General features: G+C 35.0%; 1 protein-coding gene across 5 annotated transcripts in view; it reads left to right on the forward strand.

Annotated features, from left to right (window-relative positions):
- The window catches only part of LRBA (LPS responsive beige-like anchor protein), a 789,117-nt gene that overhangs the window by 591,606 nt on the left and 172,082 nt on the right, over window positions 1–25,429 (forward strand). For all 5 annotated transcript variants that reach the window (XM_030312933.2, XM_030312936.2, XM_030312937.2 and 2 more), the window contains exon 44: window positions 909–1,021. In XM_030312933.2, the coding sequence (XP_030168793.1) occupies window positions 909–1,021 (113 nt within the window). The remainder of the gene's footprint in view (window positions 1–908; window positions 1,022–25,429) is intronic.

Below are 25,429 nucleotides of genomic sequence, written 5' to 3' on the forward strand. Positions count from 1 at the left end.
AATATACTTGTCTCCCTTATATTTTAGTGGTGAAAGTCTGTTCACATTAGATCTAACGAAAAATAGGTTTTAGACTAGTAAATAGTGGAGCTGGGATTCAAATGCTAGTGTTTTGATGTTAGAAACAATGATATGATCCACTATGCTGCTCCCTAAAATAGTGATATCCAGAAAACTGCTGTATATAGGTAGCAGGGCTATCTCATCCTTTTGTTTTATTCATACTTTTAATAGATCTAAATGTGTCATTGAATGTCATTAGTTTAGAAGAATTGTAGAAGAGTATGTGGCAGCATTTATGAGTGGGGGAAAGCCAACACTGATGATGCTGCACGTTATATTCAGAGGATCATAGAATTTGAAAGCTGTTGCAGACATTTTAGAGTTATTTAGTACAACTCTCTTATTTTACAGATGACTAATGAATGTCCACAGAGAATAAGTCACTTAAATTTGGTTGATTATAGCTGCTTGATTGGTTGGTTAATTAATGGCAGAGAAAGGATTCTTGTTTTGAAAAGCTCTATGAGAATTGAAATTTTTTTTAAGGGTTGGTAAAGAATATTTTGTTTGATGCAGGCCTTCAAGTAAGAAAAAAATAGTCAAGTGTATTTTACAAGAACAGAAACTTGGGGCCAGAGTATCTGGGTTTGAATATTATTTGACCATTACTAGTTACATGGTTTTAGGCAAGTTTTCAACCTTTTGTGTCTCATTTTTTTATCTGTAAAATGGGGGATGATAATTCTGTAGGTTTATTATAGGATTGAATGAAATAAGACATGTGTAACACTGAGGACAATGCCTGGCACTCAGAAAGTTAAGTTGTTCTTATTTTTAGTAAATGATATCCCTGAGTCAGTTTTATTTTCTTATTCTAAATGGAATGACTTCTCTCTCTCTGTCAGGACGGAGTTACAATGACTTAAATCAGTATCCAGTGTTTCCCTGGGTCATCACTAATTATGAATCAGAAGAACTGGATCTTACTTTGCCAAGTAACTTCAGAGATTTGTCCAAGGTAATTTTTCAGTAATCCTCTTAAACAGAATTGTCTTGCATATAACAATAAATTTGATTATCTTTAATTTTCACATTACTTTGTAAAAATCTTTTTATATAACTATAGCTTTAATATATTTATCTTTTAAATGTATTTTCACTTTCTGAAAGTGAAATTTAAAATTGAATTTAAAATTTAAATTTAAAACTGAAAAATTTGGAAAAATGGATGACAGAAGTTGATAAGTTAAAAGTATTAACACTTATATTCCTTTTTCCATGTACATTTAGGAAGACATTATTCTAAAATATTAACTTCTTTTAAGGGTGTTAGTAATTGTTAACACATGTGAGTAAATAATGGCCACCTCTCACTGGCACTTTTATAAAAAGACAAGTAACTCTTCTACACTTCTCCAGATGTCACACCTGACTTCTTTGCTACCTCAGAATCAATCCTCTTTAAATCTAATTTTGAATTATATAAATCCAGTGCTTGAACCTTTCTTGACTTACAGTAATTTTTTTTTACTTTATTAAAACAATTTTTTTTAATGTTTGTTTATTTTTGAGAGAGAGAGAGTGTGTGAGCAGAGTAGGGCAGAGAGAGAGGGAGACAGAATCTGAAGCAGCTCCAGGCTCTGAGCTGTCAGCACAGACCCTGACACGGGGTTCGAACTCACTAACTGTGAGATCGAGACCTGAGCCGAAGTCAGACGCTTAACTGACTGAGCCACCCAGGTGCCCCTTGACCTACAGTTATTTTGACTGCAGAATAATTCTTTCCCAATTCAGTGTCTTGCTTTCTCTGCTTTTTGTGTTGCTTTCCCTACTTTGTGAGTGAATGACTCTAGTCCTTTAGGTCACCCCCACATAGGACCGTTACTATTTTCCTTCCCTGATATACCACTATCTGCTTCTTTCATAACACCTAAATATCCTGCATTTTACATGTCCTTCTACCTCTTTGTTTTGGTTCTTCTTGTCTCCCTCACTAAGCTCCATATGATAGAGTTCTTGTTCACCATTATTTTTCTGATGCCTTGCACAGAGCCTGCCATTCACTAAATGTATTAAATAATAAAATATATGTGACATTTCCCCCAAGTTATAAAATATATTAACTGTATTTGATTCTTTAAATGTAAAACATGTAAATAATAAAGCAAAAGTTACTCCTAATGGACCACATATCAGTAAGGAATAATTACATTTTATATGTATACACTCATGTATAAACACATTGACACATCCACCGTTTTTTAACTGTTTTCCCATGTCTTAGGTTCTTTAAGAACTTTCCTTTTCTGTCCTAGCCTATCAGTAAATAGAGTATTCTGTACCATCATTTTTTGATATAAAATAAGGTTATATGTCCTTTTTTTCTTTTAACCTTTTTTCATAGAGAATTTCAAGCATATATGAAAGTAGACAAATTAGCATAATAAATTTACATCTACCAAATTACCCTGCTTCAACAGTTGTCAACTCGTGGATGCTCTTATTTTATTTTTATATTCATTTTCTTTCTGCCTTCTCATAGTACTTTGAAGCAAATCCTAGACATAATTTTATTCATAAATATTTCAATATGTACTTCTAAAAATGAAGGTCCCTTTTTAAAGAATAACCATTATACCATTAGCAAACCTAAAATAGTATCAATAATTTCTTAATATCATCAAAAACCTACTAAGTATCACATTTCCAATTAAATTACAACTTTCATAATTCTTTTTAGTGTGTTTATTCAGATCAGATCCAAATAAGGACCACATAGTGTAGTCAGTTGATACTTATTAAGTCTCAAGTCTCTCTTAATTCTGTAGGTTTCTCTTTCATCTTTTCTTTCTATCTAATTCATTAGTTGAAGAAACATATTGTTTGTTGTATATATTTCCTCATAGTATGGAGTTTGCTTATTGCATCCCTGTGTTATAGTCTTAACAGGTTCCTCCATCTTCTATATTTTGTATAAATTGGTAGTTGGGTCCAGAGGTTGATAGAATTCAGATTGGATACTACTTCATAGGAAGTTTTTGCCTTCTTCTGTCAGAGGGCATGTAGTATCTTCTTTATTTCTCTTTTGTGATGTTAGTAGCCATTGATATGTAATGCCTGGATTCATTGGTTCTGTAATGACTGAAAAATCATGATATTTACATTCTCTCACTCTAATTTCATTTGTTATTGGGGACCCATTTCCTTCATCTACTGTTAGGTTATTCAATGGTACATTGCATTGGAAAAGCAGGATAAACGTTTAAATTTTTCTCCTTTTATGCCAGCTTTTAAAACAGTGAACTGGTTCCTAACATCCTCCAGTGGCACTTAAGTTTTTAAAAAACATCTTCATGGGGTGCCTTAGTGGCTCAGTTGGTTGAGCGCCTGGCTTCAGCTCAGGTCATGATCTCACGGTTCGTAAGTTTAAGCCCCACATAGGGCTTGCTGCTGTCAGCACAGAGCCGGCTTTGGATCTTTTGTCCCCCTACCTCTCTGCCCATGCCCCGCTTGCACTCTCTCTCTCAAAAATAAATAAAATATTAAAAAAATAAAAATAAAAAAACATCTTTATGAACTCATAGACCTAAATGTATTTGATGTTTCCATCCATTGCAGTTATTATTTCCTCTGGTGTCCATTCAGTTGTTTCTGTTTCTGACCATGAGGACCTTCTTTAAATTGCTCCTGAGTCATTTTAGTATAATCTTAGTAGTCTTTGATAACTTCATGCTGTCTTGTGTGACAAAGTGCTCCAGTCTTAACTTTTATATTTTCTGGCAGTTCTAGAATCATGTATTTCTTTAAGGAGTTATTGGGAGCCCTTTTAAAGGGAGATAATATCTGAAGACTAGTTTGGCCTATTGTGATTGTTACTGCTGGATTTGTCATTATTTCTCGGCCCTTTTACAATGACTTGGGAAGAAATTTAAGATGAAATACATCATAAATTGAAATTGATTTCTCTAATTTAAATTTAGGATCTTATGTCCTTTAATGTTTCAGGAGTCTGAGACCCTGCACCCATTTTTCAGATGGGCAGGAAATCCAGTCTTTCTCCTAAGTACTTTCATTCGTAATTTCTAGCAAAACCTAAAGAATTTTTATATATTTATCTAACCTAGAGGTTCTTTGTTGCTTCTCCCCTGCCTGTCTCTTGAACCAGTCATTCTAAAGTTCTCAGGATGCCAGACTTCTTGCTTTTAGTGCTGAACTTATTCCAAGAATATGCCTAGTTCTTCCTTTAACTCTTTCAAGTCCATTTAAGGCCATGGTGAAGTATTTAAATAAACCTCTACTGATTACCCAGTCATAGCAGAAGTGCAAGGCTGTCAGTGATTACCATCTCAATCTGAGGATCACTTCCTTGTTTCTGCAGATCCCCATATGCAGGTACCAGTTCACTGCCATATTCAGTTTCTTTCACATAGAATCCAGGAGCTTCCACTTTTCCGGTATCAGAGGGAGAGTATTCCCTTCTTTTTTTTTCAACGTTTTTATTTATTTTTGGGACAGAGAGAGACAGAGCATGAACGGGGGAGGGGCAGAGAGAGAGAGAGAGACACAGAATCGGAAACAGGCTCCAGGCTCCGAGCCATCAGCCCAGAGCCTGACGCGGGGCTCGAACTCACAGACCGTGAGATCGTGACCTGGCTGAAGTCGGACGCTTAACCGACTGCGCCACCCAGGCGCCCCGAGTATTCCCTTCTTTACCCACCTCAGAATATACCCTTTTATGCCCTAGCATGATTATTATTAGGAATGTTTGGGAGTAACCTCTACTCTGGATCCATAGGATATAATGTTTTTTCACACAGTCCAGATAATCATGGTACTCATCACTGATGTCAATACAAAGGTTAACATTTTCATTATGACAAATAGCGGTATTTAGTTACTGGCCACTTTCTCTTTGATTATCATACCTTCTGTCTCTATCCCCCATCTTTGCGATCGTCATCTGATCCTGTAATGCCTCATGTTCTCTTTCACCTTTATCCCTTTGATGTTGCTTTTTCCCATCATCTAGAAATTTGTACTTCCATGGTACTGTCTGTACATGTCTATTATAACACATTACATAATCTATTATAATTTTGACATTTTTTTTCTCTCTGTTCCCTCTTAAGGGAAATTATTAAATAAAAAGATTCCATTAATTTTTTTTTTTTTTATCTCTGGTGTCTGGTATCGTTCTTAGAACTAAAAAATTATAGCAGTTTGTATATACATATTTTCACTTTAGAAGAGTTTTAATTTTCAAGAGAAAGTCTTTTTTTTACAGATCATATCTGATAAGGGATTAATATCCAGAATATGTAGAGAACTCTTGAAATTCAACAAAAAACCAAACAACCTGATTCAAAATTGGGTGAAGGACTTGAATAGACATTTCTCTAAAGAAGATTTACAAATGGCCAATGAGTACATGAAAAGGTGCCCAACATTACTGATAGTTATGGAATTGTAAATCAGAGCCACAAATGATATACCACTTCGCACCCATTAGACTTGGTATTGTAAAAAAATATAAGCATAACATAACAAGTGTTGGTGAAGATGTGGAGAACTTAGGACTATTGTACACTGTGAATGGGAATGTAAAATGGTACAGTTGATATGGAACAAGTTTGGTGCTTCCTTAAAAATTAAAAATAGATTTACTATAAGATCTAGCTATTCCACTTCTGGATATATATTTAAAAGAATTTACAGCAGAGACTTGAAGAGGTATTTGTATACCCATTTTTATATTCATAGCAACTTTATCTATAGCAGCCAAAAAATGGAAGCAATCCAATATCAATTGGTGGATAAATAGGTAAACAGAATGTGGTATATACATACATACAACTCCTTAAGGAGTTAGGATACACACCACAAGATGGATGAGCCTTGAAGACATTATGCTGAATGAAGTAAGCCTTTCACAAAAGGACAAATACTGTATGGTTCCACTCATACGAGGTATTTAGATTAGCCCTAATCATAGAGACAAAGTAGAATGCTGGTTGCCAGGGGATGGGAGGGAGGAGGGAGGGAGGAATGGGGACTTCTTTAATGATTGTAGAGTTTCAATTTTGCAAGATGAAACAAGTTCTGGAAATTAATGCTAGTGACGGTTGCCCAACCGTATGAATGTACTTAATGCCTTTGAGCTGTACATTTAAAAGTGGTTAAAATGGTGGGGGGGCACCTGGGTGGCTCAGTTGGTTGAGCATCTGACTCTTGATTTCGGCTCAGGTTGTGATCCCCAGGTCATGGTATTGAGCCCTGCGTCAGGCTCCATTCTGACATTGGAGGCTGTTTATAATTCTCTCTCTCTCTCTCTCTCTCCCTCTCTCTCTCTCTCTCTCTCTCTCTCTCTCTTTCTCTCTCTCTCTCCTGCTCATGCTTTCTCTCTCTAAATAAAAAAATATATTGGTAAAAATGGTAAATTTTATGTTCTGTATATTTACCACAATTTTTAAGAAAAGGTCAGCAAGGGAAAAAAATATTAGTAAACTGGACACAAAGTAGAGGTTTGAAAAAGTGCTTTCATGTTCTGCTTTTGCTTCTCTGTGATCACCTTGAGAACATGCCTGGGTTAACCTGCTAGAAGGATGTGACTAACACATGGGGAATGTCTAGGTTGTACCAGCAGAGGCCATCTTAAGCCAGCCCTCAGCTGAATACAAACACATGACTGAGTATAACCAAGAGAACTAAATCTGGCCCAGAGTAGCAGAATATCCCAGGTAACCCATTGACTATGAGGAATAATAAATGCATAAATGGTTGTTTCCTGGGGTCTTTGTTTTTATTTTGTTTTGTTTTAGAAAAAGGAAAGCTTTACTTACATTTTGGTATCATATTTGTTATAAAACCCTGTAGTATTTCACTTGAATCTGTAGAACTCTCTAGTCTAATAATTGAGGACTGTGTATTAGTTTGACTTGTATAGTGAGTCATGCAGTAAGTCAGTAATAAAAACTTGCCAACTCTTTAATTCTCAGGCTATTATATCCTCTCTTTCCATTATTTGAATTTTATGTATGTAAAATTAAAAATCTCATCTTTCACTAATTTGTTAAAATGTAAAGTTTGCCTCACAAAATAAATTGCATTTAAATAAATAACCTTTCTAGTGTTCCAGAAAAGTTGCCTGTGTAAAAATTTTTTAAACTGAGTCTTTCAGTTTGGACTTCTATTTAAGCACATAGCTTAAGATTTTTTTTGTGCTTAGGAGGGTTTTTGGTAGGCTCTTCAAGATACAGTGGGTAGTAAGATGGATTATAGACAGGGTGCATGTTTCTGTCTTGATAGAACAGTTACTAATGGTGATGAGTGGGAGGCTGTTTGGAAATTTCTGCTGAGGTTGTAATTCTGTCTTCTGCTATCTTTGTACCTGAACAAGAGCTCCCATAACCCTGTTGCCTCTTCCTACCATTGTTCTTTGCTAACTTCCTCTATTCTCTGCCTCTCACCTTGGTTCTCTATCCCACTAAAAATCTTGTATGAACAGAGGAAAGCCTCCAGTTTTTTCTTCTTCCTTTTTTTAATGTATGCTATATTGTGTTTTTCATTATGAGAATTCATTAAAATAATGTCAGCAAAACGCTGTAGTAAATGATTTGCCAGCAAAATAGAATCCTTTTTTAAAACCAAATTTTATTTATATGTTACAGCTATTTCTAAGGAACTTGACAAATACTTTTGTTGGGTGGATAAAATACTGTTTTAACTAATGCCTTTGTAATTTATCTTCTGTATATGATAAATAAGTTTGTTTTTATGCCATACTAGATGACCAATAGTAATTTTGCTCTTTTTATTTTTTTAGATTTGTAAAACTGGTAGAGGGCCTTAAACTAAAATTGATTTTGTTAGTCTATCCATATATGTCCATATCCACTATACATATAGAGGCATAAAAATATAATTTTGATGATTTAGTGCCTTTAATTATAGTAGTGGTATCCACTTTTATATTTTGAGAGATTTTGTGAGAGATTTATACTTTGGGCTGAGGAAAGAATATAAAGAATGCTTTCAACAAGAACTGAGGGATACACCATTGAATAGTGAACAGTAGTAATTAGCAGGGCTAGGAAGAAGTGGGAAGCTCTAACATTCAACCACATATCTTATAACTTAGCAGCAGTAGTTCAAATGCTATAAAAGTCCTTCAAATTCAAGAAAATGGAATTCTAGTTCTAAGTGTTTTCATTAAATATTGATGGAAATAAGTGAATTTGGAATTAACTACATTATTGTAGGTGAAATAAGCATATTAGATTTTTGAAAATTGTGCTTTGCATGTATAAAATAATAGTAACTGTCTACTTTATAAAAGTATATCATTCCTGTTGGCATTAAAATCTTCCATAATGTTTACAGTGTGATTCAACTTGCAGATATCTGTTTATATACATACTTTCAGGGATACATCTCATACATAAAATGAGTTGTTTCTGTATTAATAATGATTATAAGAGAATTATATTAAAATTTTTCTCATAGTATGCATTTAGCAAACATTACTATTTGTTTAAATAAACTTGTGAAATCATAGAAAACATTCTGTGCAAAGTCTAATTTAAAACATAAACAGATCTTATCCCCATTCTTAAGTAGATTATATACCCTGACTGGCTTTAAAATGTATTGAATTATTTATGCATACTTATGTCCATTTAATTTCCTCAATGCTGTTTTTTAGAGGAGTTTTAGCAGCTTTGATACAATGCTACAATTTTACTTGGTAATTTCTTCCACGTTGCACAGGGAATTTTCTTTCTAAAACTGAATTAATATAATCAACAGCCTTTCTTCTGTATTATTTTTCTGATCATTCTTTGTGAAATGGGTTAGAAGGAAAATGTAAAAAAAAAAAAGTCTTCTTGAATGAATAAACTTTTATTTTATGCACAATATCTCCTTGTAATAATTACAAATTAGTATTGCTTGTTGGGAAGATCAAATAGTCTGAAAATCTGATGAAAGTTAATTTTTTTTTTGTATGGATATATTGAGAAGGTCCTCACTTAACATAATGGTTTAATCTATTCTTTCAAAGCTGAAAAAAGGTAGGAATGAATTTTGAAGCTGATTTTTTTCCTTCGCTTTCCCAGTTATTTCATTGCTAGTGTAAAATCCTGACTGATGGGAAAAAAAAATCCTGACTGATGAGAAGACAGATCTAACCATGCATAGACTTTGGAGTGACATTAATCTATATTTTACAGAATACATTGATTTTTATATTTTGACAACCTTCTTGAAAGAGATAAGAATGAACATTTTCTTTTTGTCTTTTCTATATAAGAAATTATAATTAGGACAAGAATATATTTACAAGATGTCATATCATAGAAACAAATTATGATGGCAGAGTGTTTCAGTAACAGGGCTTTCTTTGTAGATTAGGAAGATTTTCTTTACCACTGTGATTTTTTTTTGTCCTTAATACGGGATTGATTGTGTAAACCAGTTTTCCAAGAGAGGAAAACCCAGATGATCTGAGGCAATTATTTCTCTTCTAATTGATCAACATAGTTATTTTGGAATATTTAATATGTATATGTACTGTCATCTGAATACCTGTTCCAAAAAATGAGTTTGTTCTTAGATTGAAATGCAGTTGATAAGCATTAACTTCCAAATGAAAACTGCACAACTAAGAAAGAACATGCCACCTTATTGTTGTTAATTAATTTTTATTGAGAACTTCCTTTTGTCAGGCTCTTATTTAAGAATGTTACATGTGTTAACCCTCACAAAGCCCTTATAAGATAGGTAACGTTACTTATTGTCGTTTACAGAGACAGGAACTGAGGCACTATGAAGTTAAGCAAGTTGCATAAGGTCACACAGGTAGTGGGTAGCACCAGAATTTAAACACTAAGCCAGTGGTTTTCAAACTGCAGTTTATAGCTAACATTTTAAAAAATGAATAGAAAAAAATTAAAGATAATAAATAGAGAACAAAAACAAAAACCAAATAAACAAACAAAAAACAGAATAAGACCTCAACTGTAGAGAACAAACTGATGGTTGCCAGAGGGGAAGGACGTGGGGGGTTGGGCAGATACCAAACCTGGGATGGTTTGGGTGGTGAGTGGGAGATACAGGCTTGCAGTTATGAAATGAATAAATCATGGGGATAAAAAGCACAGAATAAGGAATTCAGCCAGTGATACTGTAATAGCAATGTAATGGGAGAATTGGTAGCTATACTTGTGGTGAACATGGCATAATGTATAAACTTGTCAAATCACTAAGTTGTACACCTGAAACTAATGTAATATTGTGTGTCAACTACTCTCAAAATGGATAAATAGGTAGATAGATTTTGTAGAGAAAGAAATGAATAAAATTATAAAGTATAACATGAAGAAAATATCAGTGTGCATTATGTATGAATCTTCTGCTTAAGCTGTGTGTGTGTGTGTACATGTGTGCACTGGGTTATGGTTTATGTGACCTATTTCTTACTATAAGTTTTGGCCCAGAATGTTTGAGAAATACCACAGTGTGCTATATTGCTTCTACATTTGCCATCAATTTCTGAGTCTGTTTTAATGTTATTTTGTCAAGTTGCCTTTCACCTCTCATGCTGAAATACAAGGTAAAATGCAACCAGCATTCTATGGCTTTAAAGAGGAAAGCTTTTCCAAATTGTTCTTAGTGTGCTTGTCCCAGGTTATGCTCTACGCCTTTTTTGCCTAAGCCTGTTTTATGAAAAAAACTGAATGTTTGCTTTAAACTATTGAATCCCTGATGTTGTAACTTGAGTATTCATTTATTTTTTTCTTTTGTTTATTGAATAATATTGTGTGCCAGGGACTCTTCATTTCTGGAAATCCAAAAGAATAAAATTAGGTAGTTACTCTCCTACTAAAAAATAAACTGAAGGTTGGGGTGAAAATGAAGAAATGGCCAAGGTATAAGCAAGTATTTTATTTTTTAATAATTAAAGCTTACATTCTTAAAATGATGGAAAATACTAAGAGAGTTTGAAGTAGAGGGAAAAGAAAATTAATCATCCATTTTTCAGCTTTAGAGTGCAAGCACAATATGAGCTGTTCTTTAGGTTCAGAGTGCAGAAACAAGAAAAGTAAATATTAGGGGGAGATGAACTTGCACCACAATTGCTTGATTCTTCCTTGCAGTGTAGGAATCTAAGGAGAATTTACTATTACCATATCTTCAAACTGAATTTCAAATTGTGGTCCAGGCCCTAATAAATCATAGTGGTTTTTTTCCACCAGGATTGCATATGTTACAATGCCATACCCATTCACAACTCTGTTGAACTGACAGCTTCTGTTGCCCTAATCTGGATCAAAATGTTTCTAATGAGTAAATTCTCAGATAACTTAAGAGAATTGAATGACAATACTCTCTTGAATTTACTTATTTGCTGATGAGTTGCTATTATTTGTCTGTAGCATTTATTGGTTTTTTCTTCTTTCTCTCTCTCTCTGTTTAAAGCAAAAGTAGGTGATTTTCTCTGTCTCTCATTTATCTTTTACCATTTGGTTGTGTATTTTTATATGTGAGATATGTCTCTCTAACACACGCATTTAATATACAGCATTCATCTTGACCTGGAATTGACTACCGACATTTAACTGTTGTTGATCAGACAGCACTTCTTTATCTCTTTAAGTTTTAAGTGCTGTTTCTGACGAATGCCAGTCCTTTTAGCCCTGCTCTGTAACAGATATACCAGGAATCAGTATACCATCTAGATGTCACAGAGGGAAAAGAACACTCTTTTTGGAGGCGAGGGGAATATTGTTTAAATATGATAGGTGTTATAACCTTTACTTTATTTTAACTTATTAGGCTTCAGTCAAACCAAAGGAATTCAAAAGTTTTTAAAAACCTTATGATATTACAACAGCAAATATTGGATCTTAAAGCATTTCAGTAAAATGTAAATACAGAGAAAGAAATTAATTATCCCATGCTCAGATTTTTCTTTTCTTTCCTTTCCTTTCTTTCCTTTCCTTTCCTTTCATTTTCTTTTTTTTTGGCTGATAAAATATGTTTAAAATATTTAAATCTTGGTATCTAATATGGATGCTGTAATGTGCCACAAGGATGTTGAGGAGTTTGGTATAAATTATATTCTTGCTTTGGAGAGTTTACAGTCTAATCAGCAGAAGAATTATGTGGGGAGAGTTTAGAATATTATTTGATTTGGATTGTGAGGGAAGCCCTAGTAGGTGCCTTCCTATGTAAACACACATTTTACATATGCTATCTTATTTAATCTCCTCAACAGTACTATAAGGGATGTGTTATTATCTATATTTCACAGATAAGGAAACTAAGATATAGTGAGGTTAAGGAACTCTCCAAGGTCACACATTTTCCCAGTGTTAGGCTCTCAGATATGTCCATGTCAGTGAACTGGTAGGCTTTAGGGATAAGTGGAAAGAATATTTTAGATTGAATACTTGCATTTATGTCCACTTGTTTCCCCAAATCCAAACTCTCTTCCCTTTATCTTGGCATAAGGGACAGAGGTGTACTTGTTAGAGAAATTATACCAGAGAAGTTTCTGATTTGAGAAAACCAAGAACAACAGAGGAAGGGTTGAAGGGAAAGAATGGAAAACAGGATGAACTGAAAGCTTTAAGTACTGAATGTTGAAGGCCCCCAGACCCCTTTTGCTGTCATGCTATCAGAACTCTGGCAGCCAGGCTTATACCAGCCCCACCCTGTAAGACAGAAGATTGTATTACTCTTTGGACGTATTGACTGGCTCAAGAGAAAAGACCTAAGAAATGTTAACGATTTAGAGATTCCACTTGGAGCCCACCTGATTTCTCTTCAGTGAAGTCTGCCAGCTCACAATGCTACTTAGGCTTGATGTACTACAGTGAGCTCTTTTGTGCCTCGTTCTAAAACTGAACATACATCCAAGTGTTAGCAAACATTTAAAGACAGTCTCCATTGTCAAAGATGACAAAGACTAAAACAAATAGAAAAATGAAAGAAACCAGAAGAAACAAAGACAATTTAGCAAACAGAAGAAACCTTAAAAACAAAATCAGAATAAATATCCTCACAGAGGTAACAGAAAACTCAGGCATTAATAGAGAAAGGAAAATGATCCTATAGAAAGCAGAATGTTAGGGCAGATGGTTTTTAAAAGACATCAAAATGATATAGGAAAATAGCCTAGAAAGATAAAATTAGAGGACTAAAGTAGGAAATCTTTGGATTTAGATAACACATTATGTCAGTCTGCTTTCATTTATTAGTAAGGGACCTTTCTCAATTACTTAATTGGTGGGAGGGGTGGTCCTAAATAGCAAACAGCTATTTAAATATATTTTTATAGGTAGTATTATATTGTTATTTATGTGATACTGAAGAAAAATTTTCATGGGTACACTGATCTTTTTCAACTTTAATATGTGTTCAATGTGATGTATTTAGTTTAAAATATGGTTGTGCAACTCAAAATGTAAAATAAGTTCAGCAAAGTGTGAAAGGTATAAATGGAGAGAGAGAGAGGTTGTGGTGCATTTAGAAGATTTGCTGAAGTTTTGTTTTTAAATCAGGAAAAGAATGTTTTGTGTGACTTTTTTAAAAATTTACACTTATTAAGTATTAGCACTCTTTAGAGCAGATTTGGTTTTCTACTAGAAGCTACCTTTTATGAGAAGCTTTCAAATGACTCTAACAGAGGTTAACCTTACACTTAATTTAAGCAGCCTTCAATGACATTGTTTTTTAACATTAGTCAGAATATGATAAACTGAAGTAACTGAAATGGATTGTGGTTAATATTACTGTCAGGGTGATGAATAATCCTGACATACACCAGCAACACACTGCCAGTCAGTAATCCTCAAAGTTAAGTATTTATTCTCTAATCATCCTAAGTTACTGTGGTGTGGAGTGACCATTTATTATTATTTATAAATGAATTATTTTATTTGCACAGCATTGCCAATTTTATCCCTTAATACTTCCTGTTTTCTTAGTTTAGTGCTGGGTGTGCTAACTTGGGTAGATTCAGAGGAGGGAACATGTATCTACCATGAATTTACATAAAAATTGTTTTCAAAACACCTAGAATTTGGGTTGTGTAAGTTTAATAAGTACTGGTTTATAGTAGCAATAAGGTTGATAGTAAGCTATACTTCTGATTTCAGGGTGTGTGTGTGTGTGTGTGTGTGTGTGTGTGTGTGTTTATGGGGAGTAAATGTAGTAGGAAGACATTTTAGGAACCTGAATATTTGTAGTTTTCTTTATATACCTGTATGTGTCAACTTTTCAGCTTGTTATTCTTATATTTCCCTCTGATCATCAAAATTTGTTTTATGTGAATATGTGGTATGTTTTGGGGGGGCAGTTTTTTTTTAGTTGAGGTATAATTGACATCAAACATTCTATCAGTTTCAGGTATACAAAATAGTGATTTGATATCTGTATATATTGCAGAATGATCACCATAATAAATCTAATTAAACATCTGTAGTGTGCATTTTATAGTGGGTAATGTAGTATCTTTTAGTCACATGTCCACATTCTTGTCCAATTCTTTATTTCCAAAGTCCACTTATTTAAATTCAACACAAGTTTATGTTGAATAAATGTGCTTACTCAACGAATTATTAATTTGCCAGCTAAGTTTTGTAGACATTATTCTGAGGACTGTGCCAGGAACAAACGTGGATGAAATAGTCTCCACTTTTTAAAGTTTTATAACTGAATGTATGTTATATATGAGTCATTTATAGGAGAATAATATAATCAGAAATATTTTATTTCTGTATGACTTAATTTTAAACGGTTCCACTTTTAGAAAAGGATTTTTTTTTTAATGTGAGTTCATGATTTATGATGTGAACCAACTTTTTGAAAATGGAAAAAGGGTAAATTCTGAAAACAACACTGGCCTGGTATAAAAAGTAAAATGATGATTAAATAGGTAAATTTTTTAATGTTAGGAAGAAAAGAAAACCAGTAGTTTTACTTAGAAATATATCCTATAAAACTATATTAACTTCTTTTCTTTAAAAATGTGTTTTGATTAAGTTAATAAATTATGGAAGTTATAGATGTAATGTGACATATCTCAGCAAATTATTTGAAAATCTGAGTGATACCTTTCTGATAATTAGACAAGATGATTAAAAGACATTAATAGTGTTCAGAACTGTTCAAATCACTTATAACCCTATTGTTTAATGGCTTTATAAACTTAAGGTATTTCTTTATTGTTCCTTTGTTGTATTCTGTTCTAGGCTCTGATTTGTTAAACAGTTTCACTAATATTACAAATTGATCATACAGATTGCTTTGCAGTTAATTAAAATAAAAAGCTTTTTAAAAAAATATTTACTGATTTTTAAGAGAGAGAGAGAGAGAGAGAGAGAGAGAGCACGAGCAGGGGAAGGGCAGAGAGAGAGTGGCACAGAGTATCCAAAACAGGCGCCATGCTGACATCAGTGAGCCCGATGCAGGGCTCAAACTCATGAACTGTGAGATCAGGACCAGAGCCAAAGTCAGATGGTCAGCCAACTGAGCCACCCAGGCACCCCATTAAAATAAAAAAAAATTTAGATAATTTTGGCAAAATCGAATACCTGAAATATTTGAATGAAGTACAAAGAAATAATATAAAGTTTTGCATTTACTCTTAGAAATTTCTAGCACAAAAAAAAAAACAGGAAAAAAGGATAAAGAAAAGTCAGTGTTAAAAACTATAAGTGGCAGTAGTCTTGTTAATGGGAAGGAATATAAAAATGTGGCAATTTTTACTAAACTATAGATTCTGGTACTTCCAAGGGGACTGTTCATTGCAAGAGGTCTTTTAATTCATTATATATACAAGAGACTGTCTTACTGGAAAAGTTAAAGCTGATGATTTAGATTATTTAGTTGACTATATGCTTATTATTAACCAACAGCGTTTTGGCTTTTCTAAAAACAAATTGGGTCAAATATAACTATTATTACACTCATATTGTGACTTCTGATGCAGCCTAATTTTTAAATTTTTTTTAATGTTTATTTTTGAGAGAGAGAGAATGTGCGCATCAGCAGGGGGAGGGGCAGAGAGAGAGGGACACACAGAATCTGAAGCAGCTCCAGGCTATTAGCTGTCAGCACAGAGCCCTACATGGGGCTTGAACTCATGAACCGTGAGATCATGACCTGAGCCAAAGTCGGATACTTAACTGACCGAACCAACCAGATGCCCCACTAGCAGATGCAACCTATTTTTAATCTATAATATATTATAAGGGTACAAGGTAAGGGTTGAAGTTCAGTTTTTACAAATGGAAGTCCAATTCTTTCAACACTGTTTTGTGAAAAGACTGTTTAATCATGAAATGTCTTGGCACCTTTGTTGGAAATAAATTAACTATATATGTGTGGGTCCATTTCTAAGCTTTGTTCTGATCAATCATATATCTTTTCTTATATCAGTACCACACTGTCTTGATTACTGTAGCTTTATAGTAAGTCATAAAATCAGGTCATATGAAACATCTAACTGTACTCTTTTTTTCAAAATTGTTTTAGCTTTCCAGTCCCTCTATTTTTCATATAAATTTTAGAATCATTTTATCAATCCAGCTGGGATTTTTATAGGGATTATATTTAATTGGTTAGGCCGTTTTTACTAAGAATGCTATATATAAAAAAAGACAGTCTTTCAGTCCATGAATTTGATTCCATTCATTTAGGTTTTCTTTAATCTCTAATGTTTTGCAGATTTTGGCATGCAATTCTTGTACATATTCTGTTAGTTTACCCTTAAATTTTTCATATTTTTAATAGGTATAAAATTTTCAACTTCAGTTATTTACTGTTTGTATACAGAATTACAGCTGAATTTTGTACATTGACCTGTATTTTGCAACGTTGCTAGACTCAGTTATTTTTATTGGCAGCCTTTTTGTAGACTTTTTGGGACTTCCTGCATACAAGAATATATCATCTCTGAATGAACACTTACTACATTATGGAATATTGACTAGAAGTGTTAAGAAGGTTTGTCTTTGGTATTAGGGTAAAAATATTCTATCTTTTACCTTTTTGTATATTAGCTTTATGGGTTTTTCATAGATGCCCCTTATCAGGTTGAGGAAGTTCTATTTCTAGTTTGTAAAAAGTTTTATTATAGTTGGATATTGAATTTTGTCAGATACTTTTTCTGAAGATAATCATATGGTTTTTCTTCATATATTAAAATGGTAAATTTTATACTGGTTAATTTTGGATTCATTCCTAAGACAAACCATATTCGATCATGATGTGTCATCCGTTTTAATAAACTGCTGGATTTGCTTTGCTAATATTCACTTACGAATTTTTGCATCTGTGTTCAGGAAGTATATTTGTAATGTCTTTGTCTAGTTTTGGCTTCAGGGTAATGCTGGTGGGATAAAATGAGTTTTGAAGTTATTCCCTCTTGTTCTCTTTCCTGGAGAAGATGGTGTAGAAATTAATTTCATCCTTAGTGGAATTCATTAGTGAAACAATTTGGTCCAGGAATTTTATTTCTGGGAAGGTTTTCTTAAAACTTTGAATTAAATTAATAGATATAGGGCTATTCCTGATACCTTTTTGTTCTTGAATGATCTTTGGTAGTGTGACTGTCTCACAGAATTTGCTTATTTCATCTTTTATGCTTGATTTTGGTAGTTTGTTTTCTTTCTTTCTCCCCCTCCCTTCTCTACCCCCGATCAGCCTGGCTGTGTAGTTTATTTATTCTTCTGTTGCTTTTCCTGTGTTCAGTGATCTTTGCTTTTTCTCCTACTTTTCTTCTTGTTTTGGATTTAATTCCTCTTCCTTTTTTGGGATTTTCAGGTGAATGCTTTAATCTTTTGATTTGAGATTTATTTTTCTTTCTAATGTAAAAATGCAATGCTACAAATTTTTCTCAAAGCATTGATTTTACAAAGCCCAACAAATTTTTATATATTGTATTTTTATTTTTATTTCATTCCAAATATTTTCTAAATTTCCTTGTGACTTTCTCTTTGACCCATGGATTATTTAGAAGAGTTTCCTACCCCCCACCCCCACAGGTTTGGGGATTTGTCAGACATCTTTCTCCTGTTGATTTCTTGTTTAATTCCATTATGATTGTTGAACATACTTTGTTTGATTTTTATTTTTAAAAATGAGTTGAAATTTGATTTATTGCTCAGAATATGGTCTATGCTGGTTATTGCTCTGTGTGTACTTGAAAAGAATATGTATTCTGTTGTTGGGTAAAGTGTTCTATACATGTCATTTACAACCAATTAGGTAAAATTGGTTAATAGTGTTGTTCATATCTTCTATATTTTCACTGATTTTCTACATGCTGTATTGATTAATGTAAATGAGAGGAGTGTTGAAGTCTCCAACTACAATTTAGATTTGTCTGTATGTTTTTTTTATTTCTATCAATTTTTGTTTTATGTATTTGAATCATTTGTTTTTGGTACATGTTGTGAGTTGAATTGTGTCTCTCAAAATGATATATTGAAGTCCTCACAAGTATTAGGGTACCTGTATATATGACCTTATTTATAATCAAGTTAAGATGAGGTCATTAGAGTAGGCCCAAATCCAATATGACTGGTGTCCTTATAGGAAGGTGAAAACACCATTTAAGACAGACATCAGAGGAATAAATACCATGTGGTGATGGAAATAGAGATTGGAGTTAGGTTGCCACAGTCCAGAAACACCTGGGGTTCCAAAGAAACTGGAAGAAGGGAGGAAACATTTTCCCACTAGAGGCTTCAGAGAGAACATGGCTCTGCCAACAACTTGATTTTGGACTTTTAAACTCCAGGACTATGAGACAATACATTTCTATTGTTTTAAGCCACCCTCAGTTTGTGGTACCTTGTAACAAGAACCCTAGGAAACTAATTTCAAATTGTTAGGTTTTCTTGATAAATGGTCCCTTTATCATTATATTTGGTAATATTCCATGTCCTGAATTCTTTTTTTTTTATATTAGTATAGCCATGGCAGCATTATTTTATTACTTGGAGTATTTTTTTCTATTAATCTACCTTAAAATTTACTTATTCTTTTCTTAGCTGTGTCTACTCTGCTCATGAGGTCATCAGAAGAATTTGTCGCTTCTGATTTTTGTTTGTTTGTTTCTAGCATTTATATTTGATTCTTTTTTTATAGTTTCCTTCTCTGCTGCAATTTCCCACCTGTTCGTGTAAGTTTTCCACTTTTTCTGCTAGATCTGTTAGTATGTGAATTATAGTTATTTTAAATAACCTGTCTGATGGTTCCAACACCTATATTATCTCTGAGACTGGTTCTTTTGATTGCTTTGTTTCTTCACAGTGGGTCATTGTTTTCTTATTATTTTAAGCATCTCATAATTTTTGATTGAATTAGAGACTGGGATGTGAATAATATTTTATGCCCAGAAATATGGGTGCCTTTTCTTATATCAGCAATTTGTGTGGGGAGTTCAGTCCATGTAGACAGTAGGTGAGCTCAGTTGGGTTTCTTGTCATCATTGTTACTTCTAGTGTAGCACATTTTCACAAATTCCTTCAGTTCTTCTATTTGAATTTGTCCTTAGCATGGGCCCTAGGGTGTGAGAGATTTTGTCTCACTGCTTCTGCTCTACTCTCTGGCAGGCCCTCAATGCCTGTGCCACTGAGGACTTTTTCTCTCTCCTCTGTTGCCTTTCCCCAGAGGTAGATGGCTGTTGCTCGTGACCCATTGTAAGGCTTATGGTCGGGGTAGGGCAACTTCTTCATTCCCCTGATCCAGCATCACTCTGTGATGAACGCTATGGGTTCTTCTCAGTGGGCCTTCTCAGTGTTCTTGCCCATTCTCTGCATGACATCCAGACCCTTTCTTGTGTTTGTGGTGGGTCTTAGGCCAGAGAGATTTTCTCATCCCTCTTCCAATAATAGCAAACCTGTCTTTTGGACCAGTGAAGAATCCTGGCTCAAAGATTTTCCCCCTCTTCTGGGTAAAAGAGCTTTAACTTTTACCTTACACCAGAAGCAGTAGATTTTTGTCTGGTCGTAGGGATAATATAGAGTTACCTGTCTCTCTTCCGGACCCTGGGATGAGAGCATTGGTATTCCTCCTCCATCAGCCTAACAGTTTTTATTCATTATAAGAAAAAGATTTGGGGAAGTGGGTAGTATTTTGTGCCTGTCCTCATTAATAGCAAATCACGTTCTATCTCTCAAAACTAACTGATTGTCTAAGCCACCTTGTTTGTTCTTAGTTGCTCCCAGCCATTGACGGTGTGCTAAGACCTATCAGTGCTCCAAAAGTAAGTGTCTCAGTCAGCAGTAGGTGCAGGCTGATTGGATGCCAGACCCTCGGGGCAACAGCTTTTAAAGTTTACAAGTAGACCTCTTTCAGGGAAAGACTGGGAACTGGACATTGAGCCCCCAGGTGATAGCCTGTTAAAGAACTGTTTGCTACAAACGGTGAACACAAGCCCTGATGGCCACAAGAACCAGGTGATCAAGGGGTACATTTTCTAGATGGCAGCCATGAAAGCTGAAGTGCCAGACCAGTGTATGAGCTCCTTCCAGGGTGACATTGGTGATTTGGAGATTCTCTCTACATACAGGGAGAATGCAGATATGCTGGCTTCTCTGCAGAGAATGCTGGCTTCTCTGGTCTCAGGGGAGGATTGCAGTTCCTAGATTTGTGTTAAATTAGGATCCTGACTCTGAGGCTGCAGCTTTTAAGATGTGCAGATAGGCCTCTTTCAAGGAAAGACTGGGAGATGGGCATTTCTGTCTGCTCTCTCAGCACTGAGCTCTGGGGGATGGCCAAGCTGAGTCCTCCTGAGCCAGTTAAGAACTGTGTTTCTGTTTTTGTTTTTGTATTGTCTAATGGTCTCATGGACGCAAGCCTCCTTGGCTTTCAGAGCTAGGCATTTTGAGGGCCTTTCTCACAGGTGGAAGTCTTAAACATTAGGGTGCTACATGTTAGGCCCAAAACCGTCACTCCTTAGGGAGGAGCGGTGAGTTGTGAGTTCCTTCCCAATTGTATGTCACCATTGGAGGTGAGATTTACAGCAAGAATGTGTCACAGACTTTCGCACCTGTTATGATGTGGGCATTTTTTTCTCATTTGCCTGATGTGTAGTGCAGCTAGTAGCAGGATTTCTTCCAGAGGGAATTAATCCATGTGTAACTGTAGATTCAGTTTGTCCATGGGAAGAGGTGAGTTCAGGAACTTATGTCAACATCTTGAACTGGAACTCCTGATGTCAATGCTCTTAACCATTTCTTTAAGTGGAGAGATGAATCTATCTGAAAATGAATAGGCTTTATTATATCAGGTTTGGGCCTCTTGGGTGTTTACCGTTTTCATAATTACTTAAAATGTTTTTTCCCTGTGGCCTTGGATTGTCAAATTGTTTTTTTGGGGTTCTTCCAGGCATTTAGCTCAACACTGGCATTGGATTATCAGATTATTCTAATCAATTTATGTGCCTTTCTCAAAGTCAGGTAAAAATCTATCACTTAATGTGAACCATAGCTGAATAACATAGAACTACAGAGGCTACTAAATCTACCAGTGTGAGCATTCGAAATGATTTAGATTCTACATAGGTACAATAAGTAAAACGAAATACTTTCTTTTTCCCAAGATGTGTTCGTTAAATTGAAATAGTATAGAGGGTATATGTTTAATACCACTTGCAAGAAAGTGTGTTTTCAAGGGATTAAAAACTACTCTGGTACTTGAAAACAAAAGTGCTTATTTGTTAACTCTAAAAGCCACAGTAGTGTGCCAATGAAATTTTCTTCTTGACAATATTAAATAAAATGTAGAGTGTGTGAAGATAAGTGCTGAACCATTTCAGCCATATATAGCATGTGACAAAATACCCTAAAAGCCAAGGTTGAGTAAAAATGCTGATCAGGCTGTTTGTTATACTTGTCATTTAGATAAAAGAGCTGCTACAGCTGACACAAAATAGTTGCTGCACCCCCTAACAGTGGCAACATGGCTTCAATGACAGAGGCTGTTCGTTTATTTTCTTCTTTTGCTGGTGGGGGAAGAAGGCAGGTGGTGGAGATGCACAGAATAAAATTCAGTGGCTTCTTTAAAAAGCCTTAGGGGCACAGAGAATGAAAGGCTGGTACGGGGTTAATGGATGCGGATATATAAATACAAAAATTAACAGAAAAGTAAAGCCATAAACTTTAGTGACCACACTTAATCTATTTTTGTTCACTTTTTTTCCTAAGCTTTTTTTGCCAGGCATCTTTCCATGTCCCCAAGCAAAATATTCTTTTTTTAAATTCATTTGTGTAACCTTCTGCTAAAGTGATATCCACACACATTAGATAGGTAGGGGGATACAAATGTAAATAGCACTTTTTCAAAAGGATCTTTAGTCTAAACCTCCCATGAAAGGGTTCTAATGGCTTTACAAATTCAGCACCAGCATTTTTACCAACTCACATAACCCAGATCATTCTAGGATCTGCTAGTCAGTATAGTTAGAGTAAGTTCTAAATCTTGTCCCTGTCACTGTCTAGGTAACCAATCATTAGTAGTCACTTAACTTCTCTGACTCAACTTTCTTGCCTATAAATTAGGAATGCTAATAGGTTTATATATCAAGGAGTTGTTGTGAATATGAGGTAATTTGTGTAAGATTCTTAGAACCTTCACTTATACCCAATAAATGGTAGCATTGTCATCAGATCGACTGGACCCTTAAGTCTGTATACCATATTTATTCCCTGTAATCTTATAAAACAAATCATTATTCTCTAATCAGAATGATTGTCTCTTATGATATCACATTTGCTGATAGTCCATCCTCTTTCATCCTCCGAATTTGATTTTTTTTTTGTTTAATCCATCCATGAATATGAGATACCTTTTACCTAATTAACAATCTTCAGTCCTTTAATCTGGCATTTTTATAACATATAACATTGGATTCCTATAACATTGAGTTCAACAATTTTGTTCTTTTTTCTTTGCTAGTTTTTAGCCCTTATTTTGCAATGGCCCTCTTTCAGTGTCTGTAGGCCTACCCTACTTCCAGGAAAAAATAAAATAATGTATAACCTGTCTTGCTCATGACCTCGTAAATGCTGTAAGGCAGGCTTTATGTGTAGTCATAGAATTAAAGGATGTTTCCAGTTTCCTAATCATACCAAATGAAGATGACATTGGCAGATGGCTTTAGGCCAGTCATCCAGATCCTAAGCAAGATCCTGAAAATAGTTACGCTCTTTTGCCTCCCCTTCCTGAGCCCCTTTTCACTTTTAACATCTCTTCACCACTCCCCTGTAACTACAAAATGTATTTTTTATGATATCCTATCCTTTAATGTTTCCAAAGGCCCATTTCTGTGTCTTGTATGCCAGAACAATCTTTTACTTCTTCTTTAAATTTCTCTTCTGCTTCTCATCCCACATAGTATCTAATGATTTTCCAAAGAAGGCCTTCACAGAAAGATGTAAAAAACTCTTTGAGACTTGGATTTTAAAAGGGAAATTTGTTAACTCAAGCAAATTTCTGCTTTGTTGAATTTGTGAAATTCCTTGCCAATTCCCTTTGACTTTCTTAGTAACTGTAATCATGGTCCAAGAGTTTGGAACTTCACTTCTGAAAGGTTGATATAAATTAGAACAGTTAACATATAAATCTCAAAAGGAAGAAGGATTTATGTCAGTCATGGTGGTAATAACAGTTACAACAACATTCATAGCAGCTGTGCTTGTCAAGTACTTTCTTTGTGCCAGGATCTCTGCTAAGCACTTTACATAAATTATTAGCCTTTGTGTCAACTTGTTAAGTAAGTATCATATTTGAAAAATGGAAATGTAAGAAATTGGGAAATTTTTGAAATTAGGAAAAGCAATTTTTAATTAATACAACAGTTTTTAGATGGATAAAATGATCCAAAACTGGATTTTTGAGCGCTGAATTTGTGTCTCCTAGATTTATGTTGGTTTTGAATTAGGTTACTCAAGATACTTCTTCATTTTTAAAACAGGGATATGTAGGTGCACTTGGGTGGCTCAGTTGGGTAAGTGTCAGACTTTGGCTCAGGTCATGATCTCACTGTTCATGGGTTTGAGTCCCCCATCAGGCTCTGTGCTGACAGCTCAGAGCCTGGAGCCTTCTTTGGATTCTGTCTCCTTTTCTCTCTCTCTCTCTCTCTCTCTCTCTCCCCACACACACTTGTTCTCTCTCTGTCTCTTTCTGTCTCTCTTTCTCTCTAAAAAATAAACAAACAGGGGCGCCTGGGTGGCGCAGTCGGTTGAGCGTCCGACTTCAGCCAGGTCACGATCTCGCGGCCCGTGAGTTCGAGCCCCGCGTCGGGCTCTGGGCTGACGGCTCAGAGCCTGGAGCCTGTTTCTGATTCTGTGTCTCCCTCTCTCTCTGCCCCTCGCCCGTTCATGCTCTGTCTGTCTCTGTCCCAAAAATAAATAAACGTTGAAAAAAAAATTAAAAAAAAAATAAATAAAAAAATAAACAAACATTAACAAAAATTTTAAACAAGGGTATCTAAGGACATCTTGGTGGCTCAGGCAGTTGAGCATCCAGCTTTTGATTTCAGCTCAGGTCATGATCCCAGGGGTGTGGGATCAGGCCTAACTTCAGTGTGGAGCCTGCCTATGATTCTCATTCTCTCTCTCTCTCTCTCTCTCTCTCTCTCTGTCTCTCTCTCTCTCTTGCTCCCTCCCCCCCCCCTCTTTTTCTCTTTCTCTCCCTTTCTAGGCACATGCTCTCTCTCAAATAAAAACAAACAAAAAACAGGGATATCTAGCTCACATATGTACTGTAAGAATGTGTAGTAATATCTCATAAACTGCAAAGTGTTAGCTAGAGGTATTAATAACCTCAGGTAACATTTCCTAAAATTTTTAAAAAAACTTAGAATGTATCAACTCTAAAAAAGCCTTTTCTTTTTACAGTTAACTTTTACTAGTAATTAGATGAAAGTCTGTTATATGCCTTTGAAGGGGTCTATGAAACCAAAGCAGTTTGTTTTTTAAATTTTTTTTTTCAACGTTTATTTATTTTTGGGACAGAGAGAGACAGAGCATGAACGGGGGAGGGGCAGAGAGAGAGGGAGACACAGAATCGGAAACAGGCTCCAGGCTCTGAGCCATCAGCCCAGAGCCTGACGCGGGGCTCGAACTCACGGACCGCGAGATCGTGACCTGGCTGAAGTCGGACGCTCAACCGACTGCGCCACCCAGGTGCCCCAAAAGCAGTTTGTTTTTAATTGATGTAGTAGAAGATGATTGTAATTTGCTTGACATTTCATATGTTTTTCATAGTAACGTTTGGATGCCCTTTGGACTTCTGAAGAGTAGTTTTGCTTTTAGTTATTTTGTTGAGGTAGGATAATGTAGCTTATTGGGACTACTGTGTACTATTGGGCTTCTGACAGATAATGCACAGTACCATATGTACCATTAGA

Source organism: Lynx canadensis, chromosome B1, assembly GCF_007474595.2.
Source record: "Lynx canadensis isolate LIC74 chromosome B1, mLynCan4.pri.v2, whole genome shotgun sequence".
In the NCBI taxonomy this organism is placed as follows: Eukaryota; Metazoa; Chordata; class Mammalia; order Carnivora; family Felidae; genus Lynx; species Lynx canadensis.